At 43.4% G+C, this 25,074-nt stretch overlaps 1 protein-coding gene across 1 annotated transcript in view; it reads left to right on the top strand.

Moving 5' to 3' along the window:
* Positions 1-25,074, top strand: part of KDM2B (lysine demethylase 2B) — a 170,767-nt gene that overhangs the window by 69,073 nt on the left and 76,620 nt on the right. Inside the window, exons 9-10 of the mRNA XM_065418043.1 lie at positions 12,386-12,501; positions 19,690-19,816. Of these exons, the coding sequence (XP_065274115.1) occupies positions 12,386-12,501; positions 19,690-19,816 (243 nt within the window). The remainder of the gene's footprint in view (positions 1-12,385; positions 12,502-19,689; positions 19,817-25,074) is intronic.

The following is a 25,074-nucleotide window of genomic DNA, read 5'->3' as shown; positions in this document are numbered from 1 at the left end:
TTCAATTTGCTGAAGGCAGAATTTAAATGATGTAAGGCTTACAGTTGCTAAACTATCTGTGATGTTATTGGGGACAAAGTTATTTTTTTTACTTGTCAAACATAAGAAAGACTCATTGCAGGTATTTTGGGCTATGGGGCACTATCATGACCTAACCACTCCTCTCTGATGTCCCACCTTCCTGATAATACCCATTGGTTGATTATCTCACTAGACAGTCAGCCCTTTTGGCCTTTATTTTTGAGACGTATTTATTAGATGTTTTCTACCCAAAGTTCTGCAGAACTATAGGAAAAGAACAGTATATTTTCTTTACAATATAGCAAACAATTGTTCAGTTGCTAAAGGAAACAGATGCATCAGTGCTCTGGCTTGGAGCCTATAGTCTACTCCTTAGCTTTATAAGTTAAATGCCCTTTATTAGTTGATTAAAGATACAGTAGGAATTTGCAAGCCCCCAAAATCTAGTAACAAGTTTGGAATGTTTAATAATGGCTGTTTTATAGAACTTCAGAAGATAGAATCTCATTATCTTTTTTAAACCCTTCAGAAAGGCATTTGTTGTTAATTTTACCTTCCAGGTTTACCTAAGGTGATAACAGCTAAATAATCGAGTGTATGGTAGGAGCAATAGAGTGATCTGTAATTGTGAACTAGATAAGGTTAGCTCTGAACTTCCTGACTAAAATGCCATCACTGTATTGACTGTGGACTCTACAAAGGAGGGAGTGTTGGGGGAAAGAGCAAGTGTTCATTAATCCCCAAGAACTGAAATAATAAAGATCAACTTTAGGAACACCCAGCCTAGTGGGCTTTTCTGTTGTTGCTGCTTGATAATTGGGGTTACAAAAGGTGAATAAACTGTTTGTACTTTTTAATTCCAACCTCTTCTCTTTGTTGCTGGTGAAAGGTGCTGGGTTTACAGGCCTGGAGTCTGAAGTCCTCTGCCTACAGAAAAGAATGGCACAAGTAGTGGCAGTGTAGGATTTCCCTGCTGTACCCTGACAATTTGCCTCAACTCTGAGCTATAGGAACTGTCTCCAGAGGAATTAGAGGGTAGATCAGGTTCCATTTTCATTCAGATTTTCATCCCTTTTCTGTGACTGCCAACGCCTGGTGCTGCTTTTTCAATTTCTGTCCATTAGAAATTAGACTGAATCTCATCAAATAGCTATCAAATAGTACCACTACCAACAGGGGCCAGGTTGGAATGAATGACCTACAGGGAAAAGGTTTTCATCCATTACCAGTCCCTGGAGCCCTGCAGTCTCTCTCACACAGAAATCTAATTTCAGTCTCAGGTAATAGTAGGTGTTTTTGTTTTCGTCTTTCAACCAAAAATGTGCTATTCCCCCTGCTTTTGATTTTTTTCAGGCCTTAATCCCTTTGTTCTAATATTAGTCCCATGCTATTTTAGCATCAAAGATGGAATGAACTTTGCTAAGTTTTTTTGGTGTGCTTTGCTTTTATGAGCTTATTACTGAGGGGCAGATAATATCTTACAACTAGCAATAACCCATGAAAGATTCATGCTTGTGCAGTAATATCAGGGCTTATGTCCGCTATAGGATCTGGGGGGGAAATTGATTACAGACACACTAAAGGGATGTCTACTGTAGCTTGCATAGCAGTATTTAGCCATTACAAGTCAAAAAATTCAAACCTGCATGAGCATGTCTGACATTGCATCCACTAGGGGATGACATGATCATACATGCAAACAGATCTGATATTCCATCCAGTAGATAGTACTGGTGACCTATTATAGCAGGACTGAGAGATAAATGTAGTGTATTATTACATACATGATGATAATGAGGGAATGCCAGTGCCTTCAGATTATGACCTCAGTTACCTTTGTAGCTCCATTTTGTTCACCTACTCAGGAAAACCCTCTTCCTTTTTAAAAACCCACTTGTGTGGATGCTGCACATTGGAATTGGGAAGCTCAGAAAGCCACTTCATGTTCTTGTTTGCAAACAGTTATCTAGTTGTTTCATAACTTGCTGATGTCTGAGCTGTGGGAATGAATCAAATGTAGCAGCTGAGCTTGTACGTTCCTTGAGCTTGTTTCCCCCAGTATTACAATCAGGACATGTAAAAGGTGTTTCCTACTTACAGCTTGTCTCTCTGTACTCCCCTCTTCACCCCTTCCACTCTCCTAGCACTGGCCTCGTCTCTCTTTCCCCTACACCCCATCTGGTTAGTGTTAGTGCAGGAGTCTTCACTTTGGAACTTCTAACCTTCTGGACCAGACTTCTTGTGTCATGCTAATTTGTCAACTTTCCATCTTATTTCTGATCTCATCTGTAAACGTCTCTTCTCCCTTTATACACTTCCTAATGTCTGTCTCTTTCTGTGCTATTATCAACTCTGTAACTGCATTCATCAAGCAGGCCTGAAGTATTTTAGGATACAGTGTGTCTGAAAGTGGTTGTACAACATTGGAGTCAGATTCTGCTGGACCCCGCATGGGTGCACAAAGAAAAGGAGAGCACAAGCATCTTCTCTTTCTTGCTTCCTTTGCAGGTGCTGGCTTGAATCCAGTGGGGGAGCATAGTCCCTGCTTCCTCTTAGGTCTCCTGTGAGTGTTAATTGTGTAAAAGGGCTAGGAAGTCCAAAAGGAGAGCATGGACCTGGGTTTGGTCCCCTTCCTTACCAGCCAGCAGAGATAGCTGAGTGCAGAGAGAAGAATGTACTGTGTGCTTTCCAAGAAAGGTGAAGCTGCTGCACTGATTTGCACTGCCTGGGAGCCCACAGAAAGAGTTCTGGTTGACTTTCTGGTCTCCAGTGGCTGCATTGCCCGTCTGCACCCCCTGTAATGTGCCTGAAGGACATTCTGCCCCTACAGTTCTGTTGTGCGTTGTCAGCAGATCTGAGTGTAGCCTGCCCTATGAGGTTTTTTCTGACTTTAGTGGGTTTAATGCTGTTACAGTGAAACCCCGCTATAACGCGCACCGCGATAACGCGAATTCGGATATAATGCGATCATAAGGTGGCTCCGGCCGCCCCAAGCAAAAAGCGGCCGGAGCGCTGCTGAAGCACCCAAAAAAAAAAAAAAAAAAGCGGCTGGAGCCATTCTCCTCCCCAGCTGCTCCTCGCTCTTCCTCTGCCCCTTGCACGTCTCCCCTGCTCTCCCCAAGTGTTTCCCTCTCTCGCTGCATGGCTGAGAGCCCCCGCTGCTGGACCTGCACCCTTTCAGTTACTGTTATGGGCAGTTCGCAAATGCAAGTCCTTTTCTGCCCAAGAGAAATTGACCGGCTTGAAACTGACTGGCTTGAAATGGTAAATTTTTGTAACCCCGCTATACCACGACCGCGCATTTATCGCGATTGAATTTTTTGGACTCCAATCATCGCGTTATAGCAGGGTTTCACTGTATTTCAATGTCTCCTTACTGGGTACGAGTCTGTTAACAGCACTACTGTCATTTCTTATTTGTTTTATAAAAAATGTGTATTTAAAGGGCCCGATTTTCAGCCTGGCCTCAGAGTTTTGGGCCCAGATATTCTGAGATGGCCTTAGCAGGACCAGTTTTGTTTCTAACAACTACAGGCACAGATACTATAGTAAGATAAGTAACTACTTGATTTGTGGGCTTAAGCATATTACCCACAAAAGTAGAAGCTGCCTCTGAAAATTGTTCCCCAGATTCTCTGTTGCCCTCTTTACTGGCTCTTTCGCAATGACAGGCTCAAAAATGGGCATTATTTACTTCCTTGTCAGTAATATTTCTGTTAAGGATTTATTGTGCCTGAGGCACTGTTCACTGGAGCATTGACCTGATGGTCAGTGACTGTTCCTCTGGAGCTGTTACCTAATCACATCAGGGTCGACTACTAGTGAGTTTGGGGATCATTAACACAAGAGCCCTTAATATCTACTGGGGCTTGTGAGGCTGAGACTGAGAGGTCTGGGGAGATACGTTGAGACTAAAATCCATGGGGGAAGAAATAACGAAAGCGATAGCTCAAGTATGGATTTCCCCTGAGAGAACATAATTTGAGCAACCTAGGCCACTTTAAAATATATTTTTTAATTCCACCATACAATATCAAAAGTCTAACTCCTGTGTTGATATTTTTTTGCACTCCCTATAAAACGAAAGAACCAAAAGCAATAGGTTCTTTCTCCCTCCATCTCCGCTTGCTGTTGCCTCTAAAGTCAAGTTCTTCTTTGAGTGTAGGTGCTTGTGTGCTCCAGTGTACAATTGTTGGAGAGTTTTTATCCTTAGCTGTACCCATCAGGGCAGCCTCAGCACCCTCTGCTGACTTGTGCACATTGCTCAGGCATAAAGGGCTGAGCTGCCCTAGACCCCTCTCAGCTCTTTCCTACCGCCTATGATGATTGTTGGAGCTCCCTGTCCTTGCTTTTGCGAGTCTTTTTTCTATACCTGTAAATAGTACACGTGTATAGTTATTGTAGTTTAGTAGTTAGTTACTTCGTAGACATTTTTTTTGTTTTTGTTCTTTGTGTGGTTCCTGCACCCAGTTTGGGTACCAGCCCTGGTACTGGACGTATGGCATGCTCTCTGACAAGGTTATGCTGAATAATGACCCTAACCCCAGCTGCCTTAAGCGCTTGTGGGAGGCTCACGGGAGCAACATGTGTGGCATTTGTAAGGGCTTTCAGCCCCATTTGAAAAAAGACAGGGCAGCAGGTTAAAATATCTGCTAATATTGGCATTACAGCCTCCATGTGAGCCCTCTACTTTGGTCTGGGTACCAAGCATCTTGGCGTTGATCAGTAGCACAACTGGTATGGAGAGGCAGATCAGCAGTACCGAAGAGGAGAGATCAGAAATTGGACTCAGTACCAAGGTTGTGAAAGGAATCAGAGGATGAGCTCTGCTAAAGACTTGGGAGGGTGTTCAGAGAGTAAGCACTTCCCATAGCACACCTCTAAACATGGGAGTTCATTAACTCCAGAACCCATTGTGGGCCTGTCGAGACCAGCTCCTGACACACCTTCATTGGCGTCTCCTTGTGCCATGATATTGCAGATTGTCTTCCTGGTACCATCTACTCCTGAGGCATCTGAGGCTGTGGGAGAGCTGTTGAACCTCTCAGTTCATCCATCACTAGCAGTTCAAGAGACTCACCTGTCATCAGTGCCCAAGGTACCACCTCCTGTGCTTTCAGCTCCACACCAAGCAGCTCCACTGGATGTGGCTGTCAGGGTGCCAGTAAGGCTGGTAGTGTCTAGTGGAAAGCCATAGATGATATCCCTGGCTCCCGTTTCTTCAGAGTCTGAGCCGCCTTCTCTGGCACTGGTGGGTATGGCATTGCCTTGATCTCAATTAGAAGCTTTGTCCTCATCAGACTCTGAAGTGGGTTCCTATGTATCCCAACTACCTGGTCCCATCAGAGGGATATGCCACTTGCCGGCCTGGTTTCCGCCTTAGTACCAGCAGGGAACTTACAGGAGGAACCCTGGTGCTATGCATAGCTGGGGTCCACAACTGTACCAGTGGCCTTTTTGGAACCCACAAGGTTCCCCCCCCCTCCAGTCAAAATCTCTGCAGCCATCTCAGCCAGCTCAATCTGCTGAGCATCAGGAGCATCATTGCCACAAGCATGATAGCGTTGGTACTGAGACCAGCACCAAGGGATCCCTCACACAGCAGTTGCAAGAGAGCTAGGAACTGGACCAGCCCCCAGTATTGTTAGTATCCTCTTCCTCATCTCCTGATAAGGCAATTGTGGCGGAGTCTGTTTCTCCACTTCTGGACAATGTTAAGACTCATCAGATGCTATTAAAGAGGATGGCTATGACTTGATATTCATCCGGAGGAGGTCCAGAAAAAATCCCACAAGCTGGTGGACATTCTACTGTGGCCCCAACTAGAATAGCTCTTCCAATAAATTAGGCTTTTTTAGAGCCTACCAAGATCCTTTGGCAGAGCCCAGCTTCCCTGCTTCTGATTGCTAAGATGGCTGCTAAAATGTGGCGAGAAGGTGCTATGTCCACTCACACGGGTTCAAGCACGTATATAATCCCCCTCCTCCATGCTGCCTTGTAGTGGCAGCTGCCAAGGAAAAGGAAAGACAGGACTCATGGGAGCAACATAGGCCCCGGGCTTCAACCGCAAAGAATAAAGAGGACAAGACACTAGACTTATTTGTGAGGAAGTTTTATTCCACAGGTGGATGGTGCTTCACATTGCGAACCAACAAGCTTTGCTGGGACACTACAATTTCACCCTGTGGGATACGGTTTTGAAATTTAGAGACTTGCTTCACCTCATCTGGGAGCCTCAGTTCCTCACTGTGATAGTGGAGGACAAAATGGTTGCCAGAACAGCTCTGGTGGCATGTCTTGATGAAGCAGATTCTGCAGAGCACAGCATGGCCTCTGCCATCACAATGAGGTGCTCATTTTGGCTGGACTCTTCTGGCCTCCCTCCAGAGGTGCTAGAGCTAGTGCAGGACTTACCCTTTGAGGTATCATTGCTCTTTTCAGAAAAGATGGACGAGACTCTGCATAGTTTCAAGGATTTTAGAGTGAGCCTGAAATCCCTCAGCAGAAGGCATTCTGCCATCATCAGTGTCAGTGATTTCAGGGATTTATTTCTTGAACCCAAGACCTACCAAAGAAAAGGAGCAGAGGTTAGAAATGGTGATCTCTACCACCACTTCTCTGTTTCTTCAACCACTGGTGTTTGTAGAGGCAGGTGGCTTCTTCCAACAGCTCAGTTTGATAGGTCAAGAGCAGTCTACCTGTTCTGAGAGTGCCATCCTTTTCTGTTCTAATTTTTGCAAACTGCTTATCCTGCTTCTATCCTGCTTGGACCCACATCACAACAGATCGGTGGAATTTAAGCATGGTGGAAGTGGGATATTCGCTTCCTTTTATTTCTGCCCCCTTTCCCCCTCCCTCTTCAGGGACCGCTCTCACAAGAAAGCATTACTGCAAGAGGTACAATCACTTCTTCTTGTAGGCGCTAGAGAGGAGATCCCATCTTTGTTCAAGAGAAAGGGGTTTTACTCCCAATACTTCCTGATCCCGAAGGCAAAAGGGGGTCTGGCCTATTTTAGATATAAGGCAGTTATTTAAAAAAAATAATAATAATAATTCTGGATGGTCATGTTAGCTTCCCTTATTTCCTGGGGACAGGTATGCTGCTCTCAACTTAAAGGATGCCTACATTCATGTGGCAATTCAGCAGGGCCACAGAACATTTCTAAGTTTCACCATCTGGAGCTGCCATTATCAGTTCACAGCCCATCCCCTTTGGTTTCTCAGTTGCCCCTCTTGTATTTACAGACCGTATGGTGGTGGTAGCAGCTTTTCCTCTAGAGATGGGGGGGGTCCATGTATTCCCTTATCTGGATGACTGGCTGATAAGAAGTTGGTCCAGGTTGCAGGTGGTGTCCAGAATCTGCATAATCCGGTCCACTTTCAACATCCTCAGCCTGTTAATCAACACAGACAAGTCAGTCCTGTCTCTGATACTGAAAATAGTATTTATTGGAGTGGTCCTGGACTCCACAATGGCCAGGGCCTTGCTGCCATAGACAAGGTTTTTTGCAATGCAAAGCCTCTTTCTGGACTTGAAGGCTTATCCTCTCTCCATGGTAAGACTTCTGGGGCACTTGGCTGTGTGCACTTACATGGTCCAGTACTCCAGACAGTGCCTCAGATCCCTTCAGGGCTGGGTGGCAGATATATATTCTCCAAGAAGGCCCCACGTAGGCATGTTAGTGCACGTACAAAATTCCATCTTATCCTCCCTAGATTTGGTGGTTAGACCCAACAGTGCATTCAGGGGAGTTGTGCTGAGGTGGGGCATACTTACTTACCTTAGTCACAGATGCCTCGGATCTGGGATGGGGTGCTTACGTGGGACACCTGCAGACACAAAGTCTCTAGTCTCCCTAAGATTTCAGTCTGCACATAAACATCAGGAAGCCGCGGACTGTCCGTGTAGCTTGCATGGCATTCCTTCCTTGCATCAGGATGCTGACTGACAATACAACAGCCATGTTTTATGTAAACAAGCAGGGAGGAGCCCAGTCCTCACTACTCTGTTGGGAAGCAGTCTTGCTCTGGGACTTCTACATCAGTAACTCTATACTTCTGACGGCGGCCCTGCTCCTGGGGGCTCAGGATACGCTGGCAGATCGCATAAGCAAGTTGTTTATCAACCATCATTAGTGGTCCCTTCGCCCAGACATAGCAAGGTCCATTTTCTAGCTCTGGGGAACATCCCAAGTGGATCTGTTTGCCACAAAGGACAACACAAAATGACACCAGTGCTGCTCCAGAGCAGGTCATAGCCCAGGTTTGCTGATGGACGCTTTTTTATTGCCATAGTCGGAGGGTCTCTGTACACTCTTCCCCTGCATAGCTCTTCTGCCCAGAGTTCTGTGCAAGGCCAAACCAGAAAAGGCCAATCTTATACTGATTGCCCCAGTTTGGCCTCATAAGCACTGTTTTTCTCAGTTCTCAGACCTATCAATCAGTCCCCCTATTGCTCCCGCTTCACGCAGACTTAGTTTCACAGAATCGCAGCCACCTCTTCCACCTCAACCTTGAGGCTCTTCACCAGTTGGCCTGGAGACTTCATGGATAAGATTGGTGGAGGAGTCCTGCTCCGGAGAGATGTAGGAGGTACTGCTGAATAGTAGAAAACCATCAACGAGGACAACTTACCTTGCTAAGTGGAAAAGGTTTTCCGTCTGGTCAAGGCTGAAAGGTGTCTCCCCCATCCTTGGTTCTATTCAGCAAAGGCTGGACTATGTTTGTACCTGAAACATCAAGGATTAGTGATTAGTTTAGTTAGGGTACACTTAGCAGGAATGTCGGCATTTCACCCTCCTGGGGATAAGCACTTCCTTTATTCCAATCCAATGGTTGTAAGGTTTTTAAAGGGCTTGGGCAAGGTGTTTCCACACATACAGAGTCTTATTCCACCATGGAGCCTGAATTTAGTCTTAACTGTGCTGATGGATCCTCCCTTCGAGCCTGTAGTGACTTGCTGTCTGTTACACCTTTCAATGAAGGTAGCATTTTTAATAGCCATTACAGTGGCCAGGAGAGTAGGGGAGTTGAGGGCGTTAGTATCACATCCTCTGTATACCTTTTTTTACGTAGATAAAGTCTACCTTCGTCCCCATCCAAGGTTCCTTACGAAAGTGGTCTCCTCTTTTCATATCATAATTTACTTACCGACCTTCTTTCCAAAGACTCATGGTAACAAGGGAGAAGAGCTATTGCATCTAGATGTTGGAAGAGCATCAGTGTTTTATCTGGAACAGGCTAAACCTTTCAGATCTTCATTTCAGTTGTTGTTGCATTTGTGGACAGCATGAAGGGCAGCCTGATTTCTACACAGAGGATTTCAGCATGGATGTCCAGTTGTATTTGCTTATGTTACCACTTGGCTAATGTGGAGCTGTTAGATAGAATATTGGTTCATTCATCTAGATCCCAAGTGGCCTGTGCAGCATTTCTGGCTCATGTGTATTAGACAGTTGCAAAGTGGTAATGGTCACATGTTTACCTCACACTATGCAATTTCTCAACAATCAAGAGACGATGCTAAAATTGGACAAGTGGTCTTCCAGTCCTTGTTCAAATAGATTCCAATACTGCCTCCAGATAGAATTGCTTGTGAGTCACCTACAGTGGAATGGACATGTGCAGTCAGTCGAAGAAGAAAAAATGATCACTGACCTTTCTGTAACTACTGTTCTTCTAGATGTTTTGCACATGTCTACGATGCACCCTCCTTCCCATTGCTATTGGAGTAATTCCAGTAGGAAGGAACTCGGGGGAGGGGGAGTGAGTCTGGGTTGGCGTGACCCTTTATGCTCATGTGATATGCATGAGACCGCAGAAGGCATGCTCAGGCTGCCCCGATGGATGCTGCTGAGGGTGAAAACGCTCCAACAACCGTGGACTGGAGCGTGCAAACACCCACAGTGGAAGGGACATGTGCAGCGCATCTTGAAGAGCAACAGTTACGGAAAGGTTAGTAACAGTTTTTTCTGCTCAGTGAATTTTTACATTAGAGTCGTAAATCTCTGACAACAGATTTTTTAAATAACCTAGAACAATTGACAGCACTATAAAATGCCTTAATAAAGCAATCATATCCATTATTTACAATTCAGTGTGTTGGGATGTATTGGGAGGAGAGGAGTGTTGCCTAACGGTTAGATCAGAGGACTGGGAGTCAGGATTCATGGGTTCTATTCCCATCTCTGACACTGCTTCACTGTGACCTTTTTGAGCCTCAGTTTCCCTATCTTAAAATGGAAATAATTATACCTACCTCATCAGAGTAGGTTAACCCTGAGTTGCCAGATGCAACCCCATTCTACCCAACATATCAGTCTCTGAGACCTGGTAGCAGCTTAATTTTTTACACACAGTTCCAACCCTTTCCCTTATGACATGTGAATCTTTGATCATCTGGTAAAAGCAATTAACTCCAAGCTCCGTAACTTTATTTAGGTTCCCTCTCTTTGAAAGCCATTTATTTTTACAAGTTTTTAAATTACATTTGTATGTTTAATTGATATATTTAATGTGATATGGTGCACTGATCTGCTTGTGAAGAGGCTTTATAGTCCTGCTGCATGTATCCACCAAAAGGCCATTACAGGTGTCAAAATCTTCTTTACTCAGTTGTTGTTTTTTAAATTTCATGGGCAGTATCAATTGTAGCTTTCATCCAAGCCAGTTTATAAGTGTTAACCCTCTTTTCCAGGTGGGGAAAGTGAAGCACAGAGAAGTTAGGTGACTTCCCAAGTGTAGACAGAGCCCGTGGGTGAGCAGTGAACAGAACACAGGAATCCTGTTTCCCAATCTATTGCTCTGATCGCTAGGTTACCCTACTTACTCAGTAGTTTTTTATATATGCATATCCAAGACTAGGGTATGATTTCTTGTAGTAGTTGCCCCTGTGAGGAAGGAAAGAAGCTATATTGATTTGGAGTGACAAGTTAAAACTTCCTTGTTGATTGTGAGTGAGTCAGTGAGGGAATTTACTATACCTATTGTAAGAAAGCTGCAATAATAACCCAGAGTTGCCATTACCATTGGGCACCTGTAATTTTCACTTCATTAGATTCATCACGTGGAATTAGATTCGTAAAATCAGAAAAATGTACCAAGAATCGGGCTTTGTGTTCCTGGGGAGAAAATTTTAACTTGAGTTTTTTCTCTGTCCCTCTCCTACTAAATGCTTCTCAGTGAAAGCACTGTGAGCCAATGTCCTGTCATATATGATGGTTCAAGGGCTTCCCAAGCATAACCCAGCAGGTCCGCAAGCTCTAGCAGCGGAAATGCTTTTGTGCCTAGTGGCTGGAGAGTTCACTCTGTAGGCCCAGGTTGCATTTTCCTGCTGCCTCACTGATCCTGAGGCAAATGAAAACCTCCTCAGCTTTAATGGAAAGCAGTGCACAGTTAGGAAGAAATTGACAACCCCTTATGCTCTGCTTGCTGGTTTATTAATTGAAATGCTTTTGATTTAAAACAAGAATTAATGTTACAAACTCCCGGGGTCGCAGATCGTTAGTAAGATCAATTCCTTTGTCACTGCTGAGATCAGAGTCTAGAGTCCTAGGTATCCCATGCGTCAGCTAATCACGTGACAGGCAAATAGTGCAGAGGAAGGAACACAGAGAAGCCAGCTGCCTGAACTGCTATGGCTTGATCCATGGGTGGTGAGCATCCTCACCTCCCTTTGGAGTCCATTAACGGAACTTTCCTTGCAGGATTGGGTTGTTAGCAATCTCATCAGCCGTAGTGGGAGAAACACTAAGGACTTGCCAAATAAAAATATTTTCAGTTGTTTTGAAGAATTGGTAATGGGATATGGAGCTTTTACCTCTACAGGATGGCTGGTAGTGACCTGAAGTTGCTACTGTCTGATGGCTGTTTGGGCCTTGTGTGATACAAGTTTGGTGTGTCTCAATCCATCTGCACATCACAGACCTGCCACCACTGTTAACATGATTTGTGCCCCTGTTTGGTGATGTCAGAAGAGAGACTAAGAGCCGAACGGGCCATGGAGAGTGAACTTCCTTCTCATCTGTGGGTTGTGGTTGACTCATGTTGGTGCAGCAGCGTAAGGGAAGCTTGCTTAGCCTCCACCCATGTTGTAGCTGTTCTGTGGCTAAATAGAGCAATTCAGTCTCTAGAGCTATCATTGTACACACACATACAAACACTTTCTTGCTATTACAACAGTCTTGAAGTGTGACCTTGAGCAAGTCATTTAACCTCTCAGTGCCTCAGTTTCTCTGTCTGTAGAATGGGACTAATAATATTTGTATTCCTCCTGGTGGTCTATGAGAATTTGTGATTGATTGTAAAATCCTTTGTGATCCTACATAGCATGAGGCATTCTCAGTTCTTTGCTTTTCCTCTTTAGGATGGATACATGCAGTTTATACTCCAGTAGATTCTCTGGTGTTTGGTGGAAATATCCTGCATAGCTTTAATGTTCCCATGCAGCTTCGCGTCTATGAAATTGAGGACAGAACAAGGGTAAGGATGCTTGATTCTCTTTTTAAGTGTGCAGTTCCTTGTGACTGTATCATGTATAAAATCCTTTTCATGTCCCTTTCTGAAAGACACGAACTAGCGGTATCTCCATGTCACAGTGGTTGGAACAAGAAGGTAAATGCCAGGCAACAAGGCCCTCCAAGTCCGTTTTTCTTGGTGGGATTTGCTCACCTATTTGCCACCAGTTACCATTGACTAGTCACTGTTGAGTCTCTTGTCTGGTTTTATGTCCCCGTTGACCTCCTCTAGTGTAAACCAGGGGTTCTCAACCTTTTTCTTTCGGAGCCCTTTCCCTCCCTCCCCCCCGCTATAAAAATTCCACGGCCCACCTGTGCTCCAACAACTATTTTTCTGTATATAAAAGCCAGGACTATCATTAGGGGGTAGCAAGCAGGGCAATTGCCCAGGCCCCATACCACAGGGGGCCCTATGAAGCTAAATTCTCAGGTTTTAGCTTCAGTGCAGGGTGGCAGGGCATTGGGCCCTGGGTTTCAGCCCCATGCGGTGGGGCTTCGACTTGCTGGGGCCCAGGCAGCAAGTCTAATGCCAGCCCTGCTTGGCAGCCCCCCGAAACCTGCTTGCGGCCCCCCAGGGCGCCCCGGACTCCTGGTTGAGAACCACCAGTGTAAACGTCTTTCCTTTTGCATGGAGATACATTGCCCTTTAGGGTACACTTTCCCCTTCTGGTGTGGGCGAACGAGACCAGAGAACCAATGGAACTAGCATGGTTCTGCTGCCCAGAGTGGAATGGGGGAGCCATACAAAAGCTGCACAAGGGAACTACATTACTCGTTGTTTGCACTCTGGAAAGCTTTCTTCCACAGCAGCTCCATGCTAGTGCAGGGGAAACTTTGGGGATTGGGGTGGGGGAGAGGGCATTGAGTCCACACATCTGGCCAAAACACCCACATAGTGGGAAGGGTATCAGATCATGGAGTAAGTGACTGTGTGGGTTCTACGCTTGGAGGGTGAGAATTGGACCTTTGGTTAGAATCCCAGTTACTTAATAGCTATAATTATTTTTTAGCTAGATAAAATAAGACTCTTAAAAATCTCAAAGAAGTGTCATTCTGTTTTAGTTGCCCCATGTGGTGTTTTTTGTTTTGTTTTTGATAGCCTGCCACAGTATTGTAATGCAGATATTCAACCATCAGTTTATGTAAGTTCCTTGCCCAAGGATGTTGTGAAGGCCAAGTCTGTAACAGGGTTCAAAAAAGAACTAGATAAATTAATGGAGGATAGGTCCATCAATGGCTATTAGCCAGGATAGGCAGGGATGGTGTCCCTAACCTCTGTTTGCCAGAAGCTGGGAATGGGTGACAGTGGATGGATCACTTGATGATTACGTGTTCTGTTCATTCCCTCTGGGGCACCTGGCATTGGTCACTGTCGGAAGACAGGATACTGGGCTAGATGGACCTTTGGTCTGTTCCAGTATGGTCGTTCTTATGTTCTTATATACAGTCTTGATACAGTTATAGTTGTATAACCCCGTGTGTGGACACTTTCATTCCAGTGTAAGATTTGCTTTGTTCATTTTCGCTTATATCACTTGGGAAGGGATTTAAGCTGAACTGAAACAAGCCACTCTTACACTGGAATAAGTGTCTACACTGAGAGAGAGGTTGTGTGTTAGTGTTATTTATACCAGGATAACTAGTTTATCTTTCCCATATAGACAAGGTCTATTTAATATTGTAATTTATTGAACACGAGCAGTATTCTCAGTGCTGTTCATTCCTACAAGAGGGCATGGTCCCTCCCCTAGGGATTTCAGTCTAAATTAAACACTTCTAACAGAGACACAATACACAGGGTGAGGGCCTTGGCTTGAATCGTGCACGTTTTACTTAGTGACTCTACACCATTTCCTCACCAGCGTGCAAAGCCTTTTTCCAGTGCAGCCTCTCTCATTCTGGTGTTCTGACACCAGGATGCTACTCCATTACTTTCCAGGGGATACAAAGGCTGATAGGTCTTGTATTGCTAAGCATTGATAGAAGGTATTGGTTTCCTGGAGGGATTTGAATGGTGAGAGGGAATATTTGGCACATAGGAAGGAATTCTCAGCGGGAGAGGTGGCATGGCAGAAAGGGGCAGTTAAAAGGGAGATCTGGGCAGAACGAAGGGCGTGAGAGTGGGTGTAGGAGGAATCAAGAACAGAGACAAAGGCAGGAGTGGAATTTTGCGTGGCCTTGACGGGAAGCATGAACTTGATGCGAAAGGCAGTGGACAGATTTGAATAGGGGAGTGCCAGGAGGGGAAGCTGATCTTAGCAACAGCATTTAGAGTAAATCAAAGGGGGAGGTAAGATGAATTGCAGGGAAGCAACAGAGAAGGAGGTTGTCGTAATCCAGGCCAGAGGTGAACAAGGGCTAGAGAATGGCATTGGGGTAGAGCAGAAAGGAAGGATTTAAGAGAGATTGTAGCAAAAAGACTGGCAGGGGTATATTGGAGCCTGGATGTAAGAGAGAGGAGAAAATCTGTGAGCCTGGGTGATGAGGATAGTAGAGCTGTCAACAGTAGTGGAGACAAGGGGAAGAAGAGAGGGCTATGGAGGAAAGATGTAAACCAGAAACAGTGTGTGAATGAATTACATAGAAAGCCATGGAGAAGATGAAAAAGAGACAGATTCCATTACTGCAGCAATAGAAGAGTAGGAGCATCATTTTCATAGGGAGTTGAGCACCCACTGCTCCTATAGACTTCAATCAGAGCTGCGGATGCTCAGCACCTCTGAAAATCAGCTCTTCCTTCCTAGGCAGGTAGGGTGGCTCTTGACTTTTCAAATGTTCCTCAGCATTACACTAAGGGAGACATTGGCCAAGTCACAATGAGCAGTTAGGTGTCTAACTTGCACTGAGAAGTTGGGACACCTACCTCCCATTTTTACCTTTGAAAATTTCCCTTAAATTGTTGTTTGGAAAAGGACGCTTTCAAGATTGGAAGCCCACATTTTAACCTTTAATCTTGTAGGTTTCATCTAAGATTGTTTCTGCGAAGTACATGTAATGTTTTATCCTCCCCCCCCCCCAATAAATGTTTCAGTGCTTAAAAGGGGGGAGGGGGAGAGTCTGCCAATGGCCCAGAGTTCAAGCAACCCTACAGCAACAAACTCAGCACTCAATGCAGCTATATGATGATAATGTATTATACTCAGTCCAGCACTCATGAGCAATCCTACAATAACAGACATGCAAATAATCAAATGCTCACAAGTAACCCTACAATAACAAAGATGTGTATGCAACCCTACACTAATGAACTGACCTGCAATAAAACGTGACAGAGAAAATAAAAATACATGTTTTTTGTAAAATGGTGATTAAAAAAATCCTGAAATCATTATACAAGACTCTCTTAAGAGTAAATGTTTTCAAAATGAACAGAATGCACTATTCAGTTTACTTTGTGGAACAAATATTGTAATTTCTTCTTTATTTGAATAATCCTCACTGAGTGGTATAGCCAGATCGTGTTTAATGTACTTGAAAGCGAGTTCGCCAGTGAACAGACTGCAGATGGGTTTCTCCTGAGTATTGATCTTTCCGTTGTGTGTAACACAGAAGTAAATTACATGATGTGATTCACAAAGTAATTGCCACACTCAAATCAAAGTGTAATCTGGGTGTGTTTCCCCTCTTGATTTTGCACAGAGCAATTTTATGGAGGTTTCACTGTGTTTAAACCTGCTGTATAATGCTTAATCATCTTTGATTGCTGGTATTCAAAGCCATTTTTATGCTAGGTGCAGTTGTTATTGTCTTAGCAGCTAAGACAAGGATAATACATGGCTGAAATGGTAATGCTGATTTAGAGCCCAATAAAACCCCCTAGCTTGTACACTTGTCATGCTTATTCTATCTTAATTTCTCATATCCCTGGGAGATTTTTAAAGAGGGTTATAGCCATTTAAAATAGTTTTTAAGGAGTAATAAAAAACATGTCTATTGTTGGAAACAGCTTCTAACGTGCAATTGAGGTAAACAATTATTCTCTAGCCTTGCAGTTTGTAGAGATTTTCATTTTGCAGTCTGCCTTTCCTAGAGGCCAATTAACAGCTAGGCAAATAGGCCAAGCTGTTTAGCTTTCTGCTAGACCAGCTTGGATAACTGCGGAGCAGGCTGCGATGCAAAGGTTCATCATTTTGGCTTAGGGGTGTTATGGGTTCAGTATTACCGAAGGAGAAGAAATGTTAAGCTATTTTTAGCTGATCTAGATTTAGTCACTTTAATGTATTTGAACCTGTATGAGGATACAAGCATTCAAAATATATACGTAAGGTGGTCACTCACAGATGATGGTATTTGCTACTGATTCTGTTTTCTGGAACCTAAATTTAAAATTGATAGATTAATTTCCCCCCAAATTAATTTAAAAAATTGTATTAAAAATATTGCGATGAGAATGATTCAATGCAAGTAGAAGACATAATGATTTTTTAATAGCTATAGTGTAAGAAACTAATACGTTCTAGGGGAGAACGTGCCTCACATGTGCTTGGGTTTTTTTGTTTTTTGTATAAGTCTCTAAAATAATTTCACTTTGAACTGCAGAAACGATCATATTCCAGAGAGAATTTTTCTCACTGTACAGGAATAATTAAAAATGTATTCAGTGGATTGTAAATTATTAATCATTGAAGTTAGAGCTGGAAAACGTCTATTAGATTATCTAGTCTATCCCCCTGCTGGTGCAGGATTTAGTCCCCCGGCAGAAGATACATTAGATAGTAAATTGTAAACGGATCACAGATAACTTTTGACTTCATAATTATTTTTTTTAAAGTTCATTTGACCTATGGATATACAATAGGAAAAGGTATGGGCATGTACGTTATACAATTCGCATCCATTACAACTAATAAATATCTAGGAAGGTCATAAATGATGTACTCATTTATGCTTTTGCATAAAGCACATTTAAGAAATTTTTAAACCACTGTCAATCTTAGATTTGCTTCTACAGCAAAAGGCACTATAGACCTTTGTACAGTATCTATTACTACATATGGTAGCTCTTACTTTTGAAGGTTTATAAAGCAGAGCCATCTCAGGCAAATAGCGAATTACAGAGGCATGGAGGGATTTGCTGTGGGTTGGAACATTGATAGTGAGGCAATTAGGAACTCAAATTGAATATTAAAGATTGATATACATAATGGGAGCACTGCATGCATTACTGCCTTGTCTTTCACATTGAATTAACATTGGTAACAACTAAATTTGGTGAAGCTCAGAATCTGTCAACAAATGTTGAGCAATGATGTCTTTAATATTCCCAGGCATGTGGCTGAAAACCTTTTGAAGGCTGAGGGGTGGAAGGCGGCTTCCTGTTTGTAAGTCAATTCTTTGCAAATTTTGTTTCCTGCAGTGCTCTCTTGGAAAAATTTGAGTTCCTTTATTAGCATATATTTTAGCATGGCTAATTTCCCTTGTGTTCTGTAATAGTGATAAGTGACATGATCTCTTCTTTCTGACATGTAACCAAACCAAAAGGAAAAAGGATTCTCCAATACTGTAACACCCTGGGAATGTTGTTCTCGCATCTAGGTTTTGGTTTTTTAGAAGTACAGTGCTGTATAACCCACAACTTAGGGAATGTTTGGAACGATGCAGCAGCAATCAGTTGCATCACCCTCAGCAACATTTGACAGCATCTGGGTTCAGATTTGCCAGCTACATTTGTGCTGAGTTTGAGGTCTCAGCTCTGGTAAACACTTTGGATTACTTATACTCTACCTTGCAATGCACTTAGTTTCCTTAATGACATGTTGTTTTATTGTTTAGTGTTTCAATTTCCCCTACAATGGGAGCAGATGCAAGGTTTTTTGACTGTCTACTCTGGGCACAATTTTCAAATGTGGACATTTTAGCAGAACATCTGAATCCCACAGGTGGATGCTCTGATCATAAGGCAGGTGTGTAAATGTCTGTTTTGCACAGCCAAGTGCCAGTATGAGTTTCCAGATGCTGTATTTAGTCGTTCTATTTAGACTCCCACGTTTAAAGAAAATGGACTGCCTGTAATAATGAGCCTTTCTGGTGCAATGCAGTTTTCATTAAAGGTGGGCAGACATGTGTTAGACTTGTTGGTTAGGTGAGAAGTTAAACTGCATAGAACGTGTTAAGAGCAGTTCACATAATCCTGCTGCAATGTATGCAAGCTAGGTTTTATCCAGCCCACAAAATGCAAATTCAATGCCTGCAAGGAGTAAGAACTGTTCAGTGTAAGTACCTGTGCATGCAAGGTATATGGCATTCATTTTTTTTTTTTTTTTTTTTTTTTTAAACACAGCAAATGTACATACGTATTCCCAAATTGGAGGCGCCACAGTGTCTTCCTTAGCACAGAGATCTCCCTTACTTGGAAAACTGTTAGAGGGAAAAAAAGCAGTTTTTTTCTTTTAAACATGAAATAAATATCACAGATATACAGCACTGAGAAATCAGCTTCTGATACGAAAATGGCAAGGCTGGGACATAAAGGGAAGGGGATATCCTGGCAGAATTTTTTGGTAGAATCCCACTTTTCTGTTTGATTCAGGGCAAAAGTTGATTGACTACCAAAATATTAAGAGTAGAACAAATGTAGGGGCCTTTTTTTATATTTAATGTTTGAATGCGATATACCAACAATCAAAATTTTGTTTTTGTTCCATTGTTTAATCAAATGGTGGTATTGTAAAGAATTGAGTTGACAAGGATCGAGTTTCCTGCTTGGCTCTTTGTAGGTAATAATGCTGTTTTGACAAATCATGGAATAATTTTTAGGAAATCAAAAGAACCCACATTTATTTTAACTTGAATTTTAGTGACTAACATCTGTATGTGACCACCCTATGTTTATACAGTAGATAAATAATACCTTAGGGGGCCATGCATCAGTTTCATGATTTCACAAGACCACAACTCCCTCCCCACCTCCCCCACCAACCCAAGAGGGTACAAATTAGTGAACCAAGGAATGATGCTATCATAGCAAGCAGGCAGGCAGCCTCCTCATTTCGTATGCTGAACGCATACATCTCACTCAGCTCCCACCCTCTTTCCCCTCCCCCTCCTGCATACCGTTTGTGCTCTTGATAACATGATGAGAATGATGACTGGCCCTTGTGCTGCAAACTTCTCTCCCTTCCACATGGATTGACAGTCTCAATCTTGCTTTCAGGTGCATGCCAAATTCCGTTATCCTTTCTACTATGAAATGTGCTGGTATGTTCTGGAGAGATACGTGTCCTGTGTGACCCAGCGCTGCCACCTCAGCAAAGAATGCCAGAAAGAATCAATGTTAATTGGTGAGTGAATCCTTCAAGTGCGTATTCAGAATGGACGCTGGCACCTCAGACTAGTCATTGCTTTGGCTTTTGCAAAGCAGACTGTAAATTAAATTGGAGAAATGTAGAGATCCTAATGAATTATTTTATTATTTGGGGATGGAGAAGATTTGAAGCTCAAGCATTTCACTGAACCGCCACCCTTCCTTGAATGATATTTATTGAGCTTTTCCATGGCAAATGGATCTCAGAAAAATAATTTCAGATTTGTTTATTTCTTGGTTTCAGTAATGTTTGTGTTGAGTGATCTGCCAAATAGTTGAGGATTTACTGTTGCATTTGGCATATTACCTTAGCAGCCAAAAAGTCTGCATTGCAAATTTGTTCTGTTGGGTTGGATAGTTAGCACTTCTATAGCACTTTTCGTCTACAAAGTGCATTACAAGCAGCCACTAAATCTGGCTTCTTTTTTCTTTCTTTTTTTACATCTCTGGTTTTATTTTTCCCAAACTGGTGACTAGTTTATTTAAAAAACAAAACAAACTTACATTATCAATAACTTAGATGCAGGCAGGGCAAAGAAACCTTTAAAACAATAGCTGAAAGTGAACTGTGGCAGAGATGGATGGATGGGATCAAAGTGGGAAAGCGTCAAGGGTTGATACTGACATGAGCTTGGACTAGGCTTGAGTTCTAGCAGTATAGCTAGAGTTCTAGCCTTGCCTATCAGCTTTATTTATTTTATTTCCAAAGGGCCACTGGGCCACGTCATCTTGCTTTTAGGCACAGAAAGGCTGAAAGTAGCACAAGTATCAGCTAGATCAGGCTGGTGCATCTGGAAGTGGAGAGAGAAGCTAAAGTATTTCCATCCCACCCTTTTCCCCACTCCCATAGCTGGCCATCATTGTGAATACCACGTGTTTGGGAGCCCCAGACGTTTTGGAGAGAATGGCCAGCAGTCAGGACATAAATGGTCACCTAATGCATCATGACATTTCAGTGAGAGGGGCTGCATGGGTGGTAAGCATCGCTCTTTAGTGAGCCATGCTGCCAGAGAGTAGCATGGAGAAGCTGACTGACTGCAAAGATACTCTGAGGTCTGAAGGAGCTCCCTGCAGATCTCAGCATATCTCTGTGGATCGAGGGTCCCATTCCGCAGCCCCTCTGTGGGCCATCAAACTCCTCCTCTGAAGGATTAATAAGTCAGGAACTCCCAAAGCATACTGTGTGGCGTGCTGAGTAACTCCTCGCTTCTGGCTGGTTTTGTTCTGGGGGAAGGAGCTCTTTAAAGAACCATTGACAAAACTGTCTGTCCTTGTATCCCTTGGAAAGTAAAGAAGCAGCACTTTGATGTCAGAATGCTGGCATGAGAGATGCTGTGCTCCAGAGAGGGTCTTCCTGACACTGAGGCAGGGGTGGAGGGTCATTAAGTTGTACAGTGAAATCAACACGTTTTAGAATGAATGAGGTGCATGGAGATGGGATGGCTCAGGAGATTGAACATAAGATCTGGAACCTTCCCCATCTAAAACACCAGCGTGAATCCAGGTCAGCTCAGTAGTGACTGTTGGTGATTTGGTCACCCATGCGGAATGTGTTTCGGGTTATGTCTACACTAGATAGCTTACAGTGACATTGGTACAGCTGTGCCACTGTAAGATCTCTTGTGTAGCTGCTTTATGCTGATGGGAGAGAACTCTCCCGTTGACATAATTAAACCACCCCCAACGAGCAGCGGTAGCTATGTCGGTGGGAGAAGCTCTCCCGCTGACATAGTGCTGTGCACGCTACCACGTATGCCTGCGAAACTTTTGTCACTCAGGCTGTGTGTGTTTTTCACACCCTTGAGCGACATACGTTTTGCTGACATAAGTGGTAGTATAGGCATGACCTTAGTCCAGTTCCTAGTGGTGAGGCATCCAAGTCATGTAAAAACACAATTGTCACCAAGTTGGCCCATTTTGGCAATCTCAGTAGGCTGAATCAGCAGAATAACGGGCCATGGAGATTAAGTTGTCTTCTCAGCTCTATAGATGGTGCTTTTAGGCCAGGTTTGAGGCAGTATGGAGAACCTTGGACTGCCACTGCCCATACTGTAGGAATTCTGTGGATGCAAAGAGAACTTTTGGTGTCCCCAGGGCTGTCAGTCCAGCCCTTTGCAACAGCACTAAAATTACTTATGTCTACACTACCGCGGTAGTTCGACGGCTGGCAATCGAAGTTCCGGGTTCGATTTATCGCGTCTGGTGTGGACGCGATAAATCGAACCAGGAAGCGCTCGCCGTCGACTGCGGTACTCCAGCTAGATGAGAGGAGTACCGCGGAGTCGACGGGGGAGCCTGCCTGCCGCGTGTGGACCGCGTCTGAACCGCGGTAAGTTCGAAGTAAGGTATGTCGAATTCAGCTACGTTATTCACGTAGCTGAATTTGCGTACCTTACTTCGACTTGGGGGGTAAGTGTAGACCAAGCCTTAGACTCAAAATTGTATTTTGGATCCAGAATACTGGGATGCCTGCTGCAGGAAGAAAATGTTGTGATGGAAAGAGACTGTTCATTGTGGGGAAGGAGATAGAAATGGGGCATTCAGGGTGATAGAGTAGGAGTCAGTGCTTAGGTGGGGATGAAGGGAGCAGCCATCTTTAACTGGGTCCCAGTTTTCCTCCAGACTTACCCCCAATTTTGAGAGACATGCTGCTTCTCTAGAGTTTGAACTGGAAAGGGCACTTAGAGCCTTCAAGGGAAAAAGCCTCAGTAAAAACAAGTCCGAAGAGCAGTAATAGTTTGAGCAATCAGAATAAGAGGTGGATAATGCAAGTCAGAGGTGCTTTGAAGAACTGCTGCCTATAGAAATACTTGGATTTAAAGAGCAAAATTCTATATCTCTCTGAGAAGAATGCTGGCCCTCTCCACTGTGTGACTATCGCATTGTCTAGGATCAACAGGCACCCTTTCATCCACCCTGGGGCTCTGCCAGGACAGCACAAGCCTGGCAGGAAGAAGGGGCCTGTGTCAAGAGTGGGACAGTTTGGAAGCCTAAGTTGCAGTGAGCGCTGGAATGGGGCATGCCTTCTCTCTCTGGGTGCTGTGGGAAGGAACTTGCACTCATGGCAAACCCCACAGTGAGACATGTTGTCTCCTTCCTTGGCTGTTGGGCCTGGGGAATGAAAATGGGTTTTTTTGTAAGGAAGGCTCCTTTTCCCTATAGCTTCAAAGGTTTCTCAAATATTCTTTAAATAAGTTTCCAAATCCTTTTTAAATCTAACTCTCCCTGATTTTCAATAACCTGTTGGAAGCTTGAATTTGTTTCATTATTTCCATCCTGCACAAATGGATTTGTTATTGAAGGGCTGTTTGCTGGAGCTGCACACTGGCTTGTTATGGCAATGTTATTAGTGTGTGTGTGTGCGCGCGCACGCATGCAGTGCACACTTGTCGTCAGGTTGTTCATGAGTTTGTTATTGTAGGGTTCCTCTTGAATTTTGTACTCTAGATTGTTGTTGCACAGTTGTGAAGGTTTCTTTATTATTATAGGAATGCTTCTCAGAGCAGGACTGAAGGTACTGATTCTCTTCCTCCTTTTTTGGATTCTCTCTCTACTTCCCTGATCTTCATTTGCAGATCGGTAGTAGCAGCTAATGAAGAGCCCATCCCCCAGTTTGATTAGACCCTTCTGGAGTCTCACATTTCTCTTCCCCTACTATTTTACTAGAACCTGAACCAAAACTCCAGATCCTAATGTAATGATACCTGCTACAATTTTTCAGCAGGGATAGAACCTGGGACCTTCAGCCGTAAAATCACAAACCACTGCTATGTGAGCTAAACGAGTCCCAGGCAATGGAGTGAGGCATGATTACAGGCACTTTGACAGTGTATTATATTAATACCACCAGACTTCAAACATGTTAGAATCTTAATCTGACCTTGCTCTCTTGGACAGACGTGTACTTTTTACTCTCTGTCTACAGCATATTTTATCACCTGGCTGCCACCTTCAACTTCAGTTCACTAGCATACAAAAACAGTGTCAGTCTCAGTGCTGATTTCTGTCATTGACTCCTAGGATCTTCTCTCTGTTCTAAGAAAAAGACATTTATTTATGCATCTTTGTCATCATCTATTTTTTATTCCCTGGCGGACTGTACCTTTTAACTGATTATATAGGTGTGAGGGACCTTACTAACTGCTGTTCAAAAGGCCAAGTTTATTATATCATCTGGATTCCCATTTTTGGTATTTTGCTGTTTTTTTCAAAGAATTCTAACAGAAACATAGCTCCTGTCAAGAGAAATCATACCTCTCTGTTCTATTTCCCTGTCATATTGTACTACTTAGGATATTTTCCTATCCTGCTCTTAATTATACTCTGTGCTCCCTGTACTGAGGTGAAGTTGCCTGGTCTGTAATTGTTGAATCACCTGTAGCTTTTTTTTTTTTTTTAAAAACAGGGGCACCACAACATTCAGGCACAACTGTTAAATGTAGAGGATTCAGTGAACTAGATGTTGGCAAAGGAGCAGAATTTCTGACTTTTTAAAACTTCCTTCAGGACTCTTGAGGTCCTCAGGTTGCCTCCTCCTCTTTTCCTTAGAGACTTCTCTCTCTGTTAATGCCATGTCTTGATTTCCATAAGAGGTGCTCCTTTGAGGAAGGACTTCCCCATCACCATCCGTAGTGAATACGGACAGAAGGTTACCTGCAACTCCTTTGTAGCTTTAATTGTCCTCTTTACTCCTTGGACTAGGGAAACCATCTTGAGTTCCATGCATTCTTATTCAAAAATTTCTTATGGTTAATCTTAATGTTTGTAGCTATCTGCTTCTTCACATTTCCTCTTTTTCCACCGTATATCTTCCCTGTTATGGTTTGTGTTGGATTTCTACTTCTTAACTATGCTTTTTTTTTTTGGCTCTTATAGTTTGCTGTATTTTACCCTGGAGATATGCTCTTTTATTCTGCATCTGCTCTGCTGCAGACAGTGTTCTCATTGGATCTCACAAGCTAAGAAGAGTCGGGCATGGCTAGCACTTGGAGGAAGAATCTCCAAAGAGAAAACAGTGCTGTAAGAAGTGGTGTCTGGAACTTGCTAGGCACTTTTCTTTGAGTCAGTAGTGATGATAGATGTCTCTTTACTGCTGATAGGTGTCATCTTTGCAAGAAACAGAAAACCAAGGTCCTGATCACTTGTGTTAAAGATCCCATGACACATTTTTTGTATAAAAAGGTGTTAATTTCAGTATCCTATCCTCTAGCTCCTGTGTTTGGATAGAGCTACCTA

The sequence above is a fragment of the Emys orbicularis genome, chromosome 16, assembly GCF_028017835.1.
Source record: "Emys orbicularis isolate rEmyOrb1 chromosome 16, rEmyOrb1.hap1, whole genome shotgun sequence".
In the NCBI taxonomy this organism is placed as follows: domain Eukaryota; kingdom Metazoa; phylum Chordata; order Testudines; family Emydidae; genus Emys; species Emys orbicularis.
This window is presented reverse-complemented; position numbering and strand designations above follow the sequence as displayed.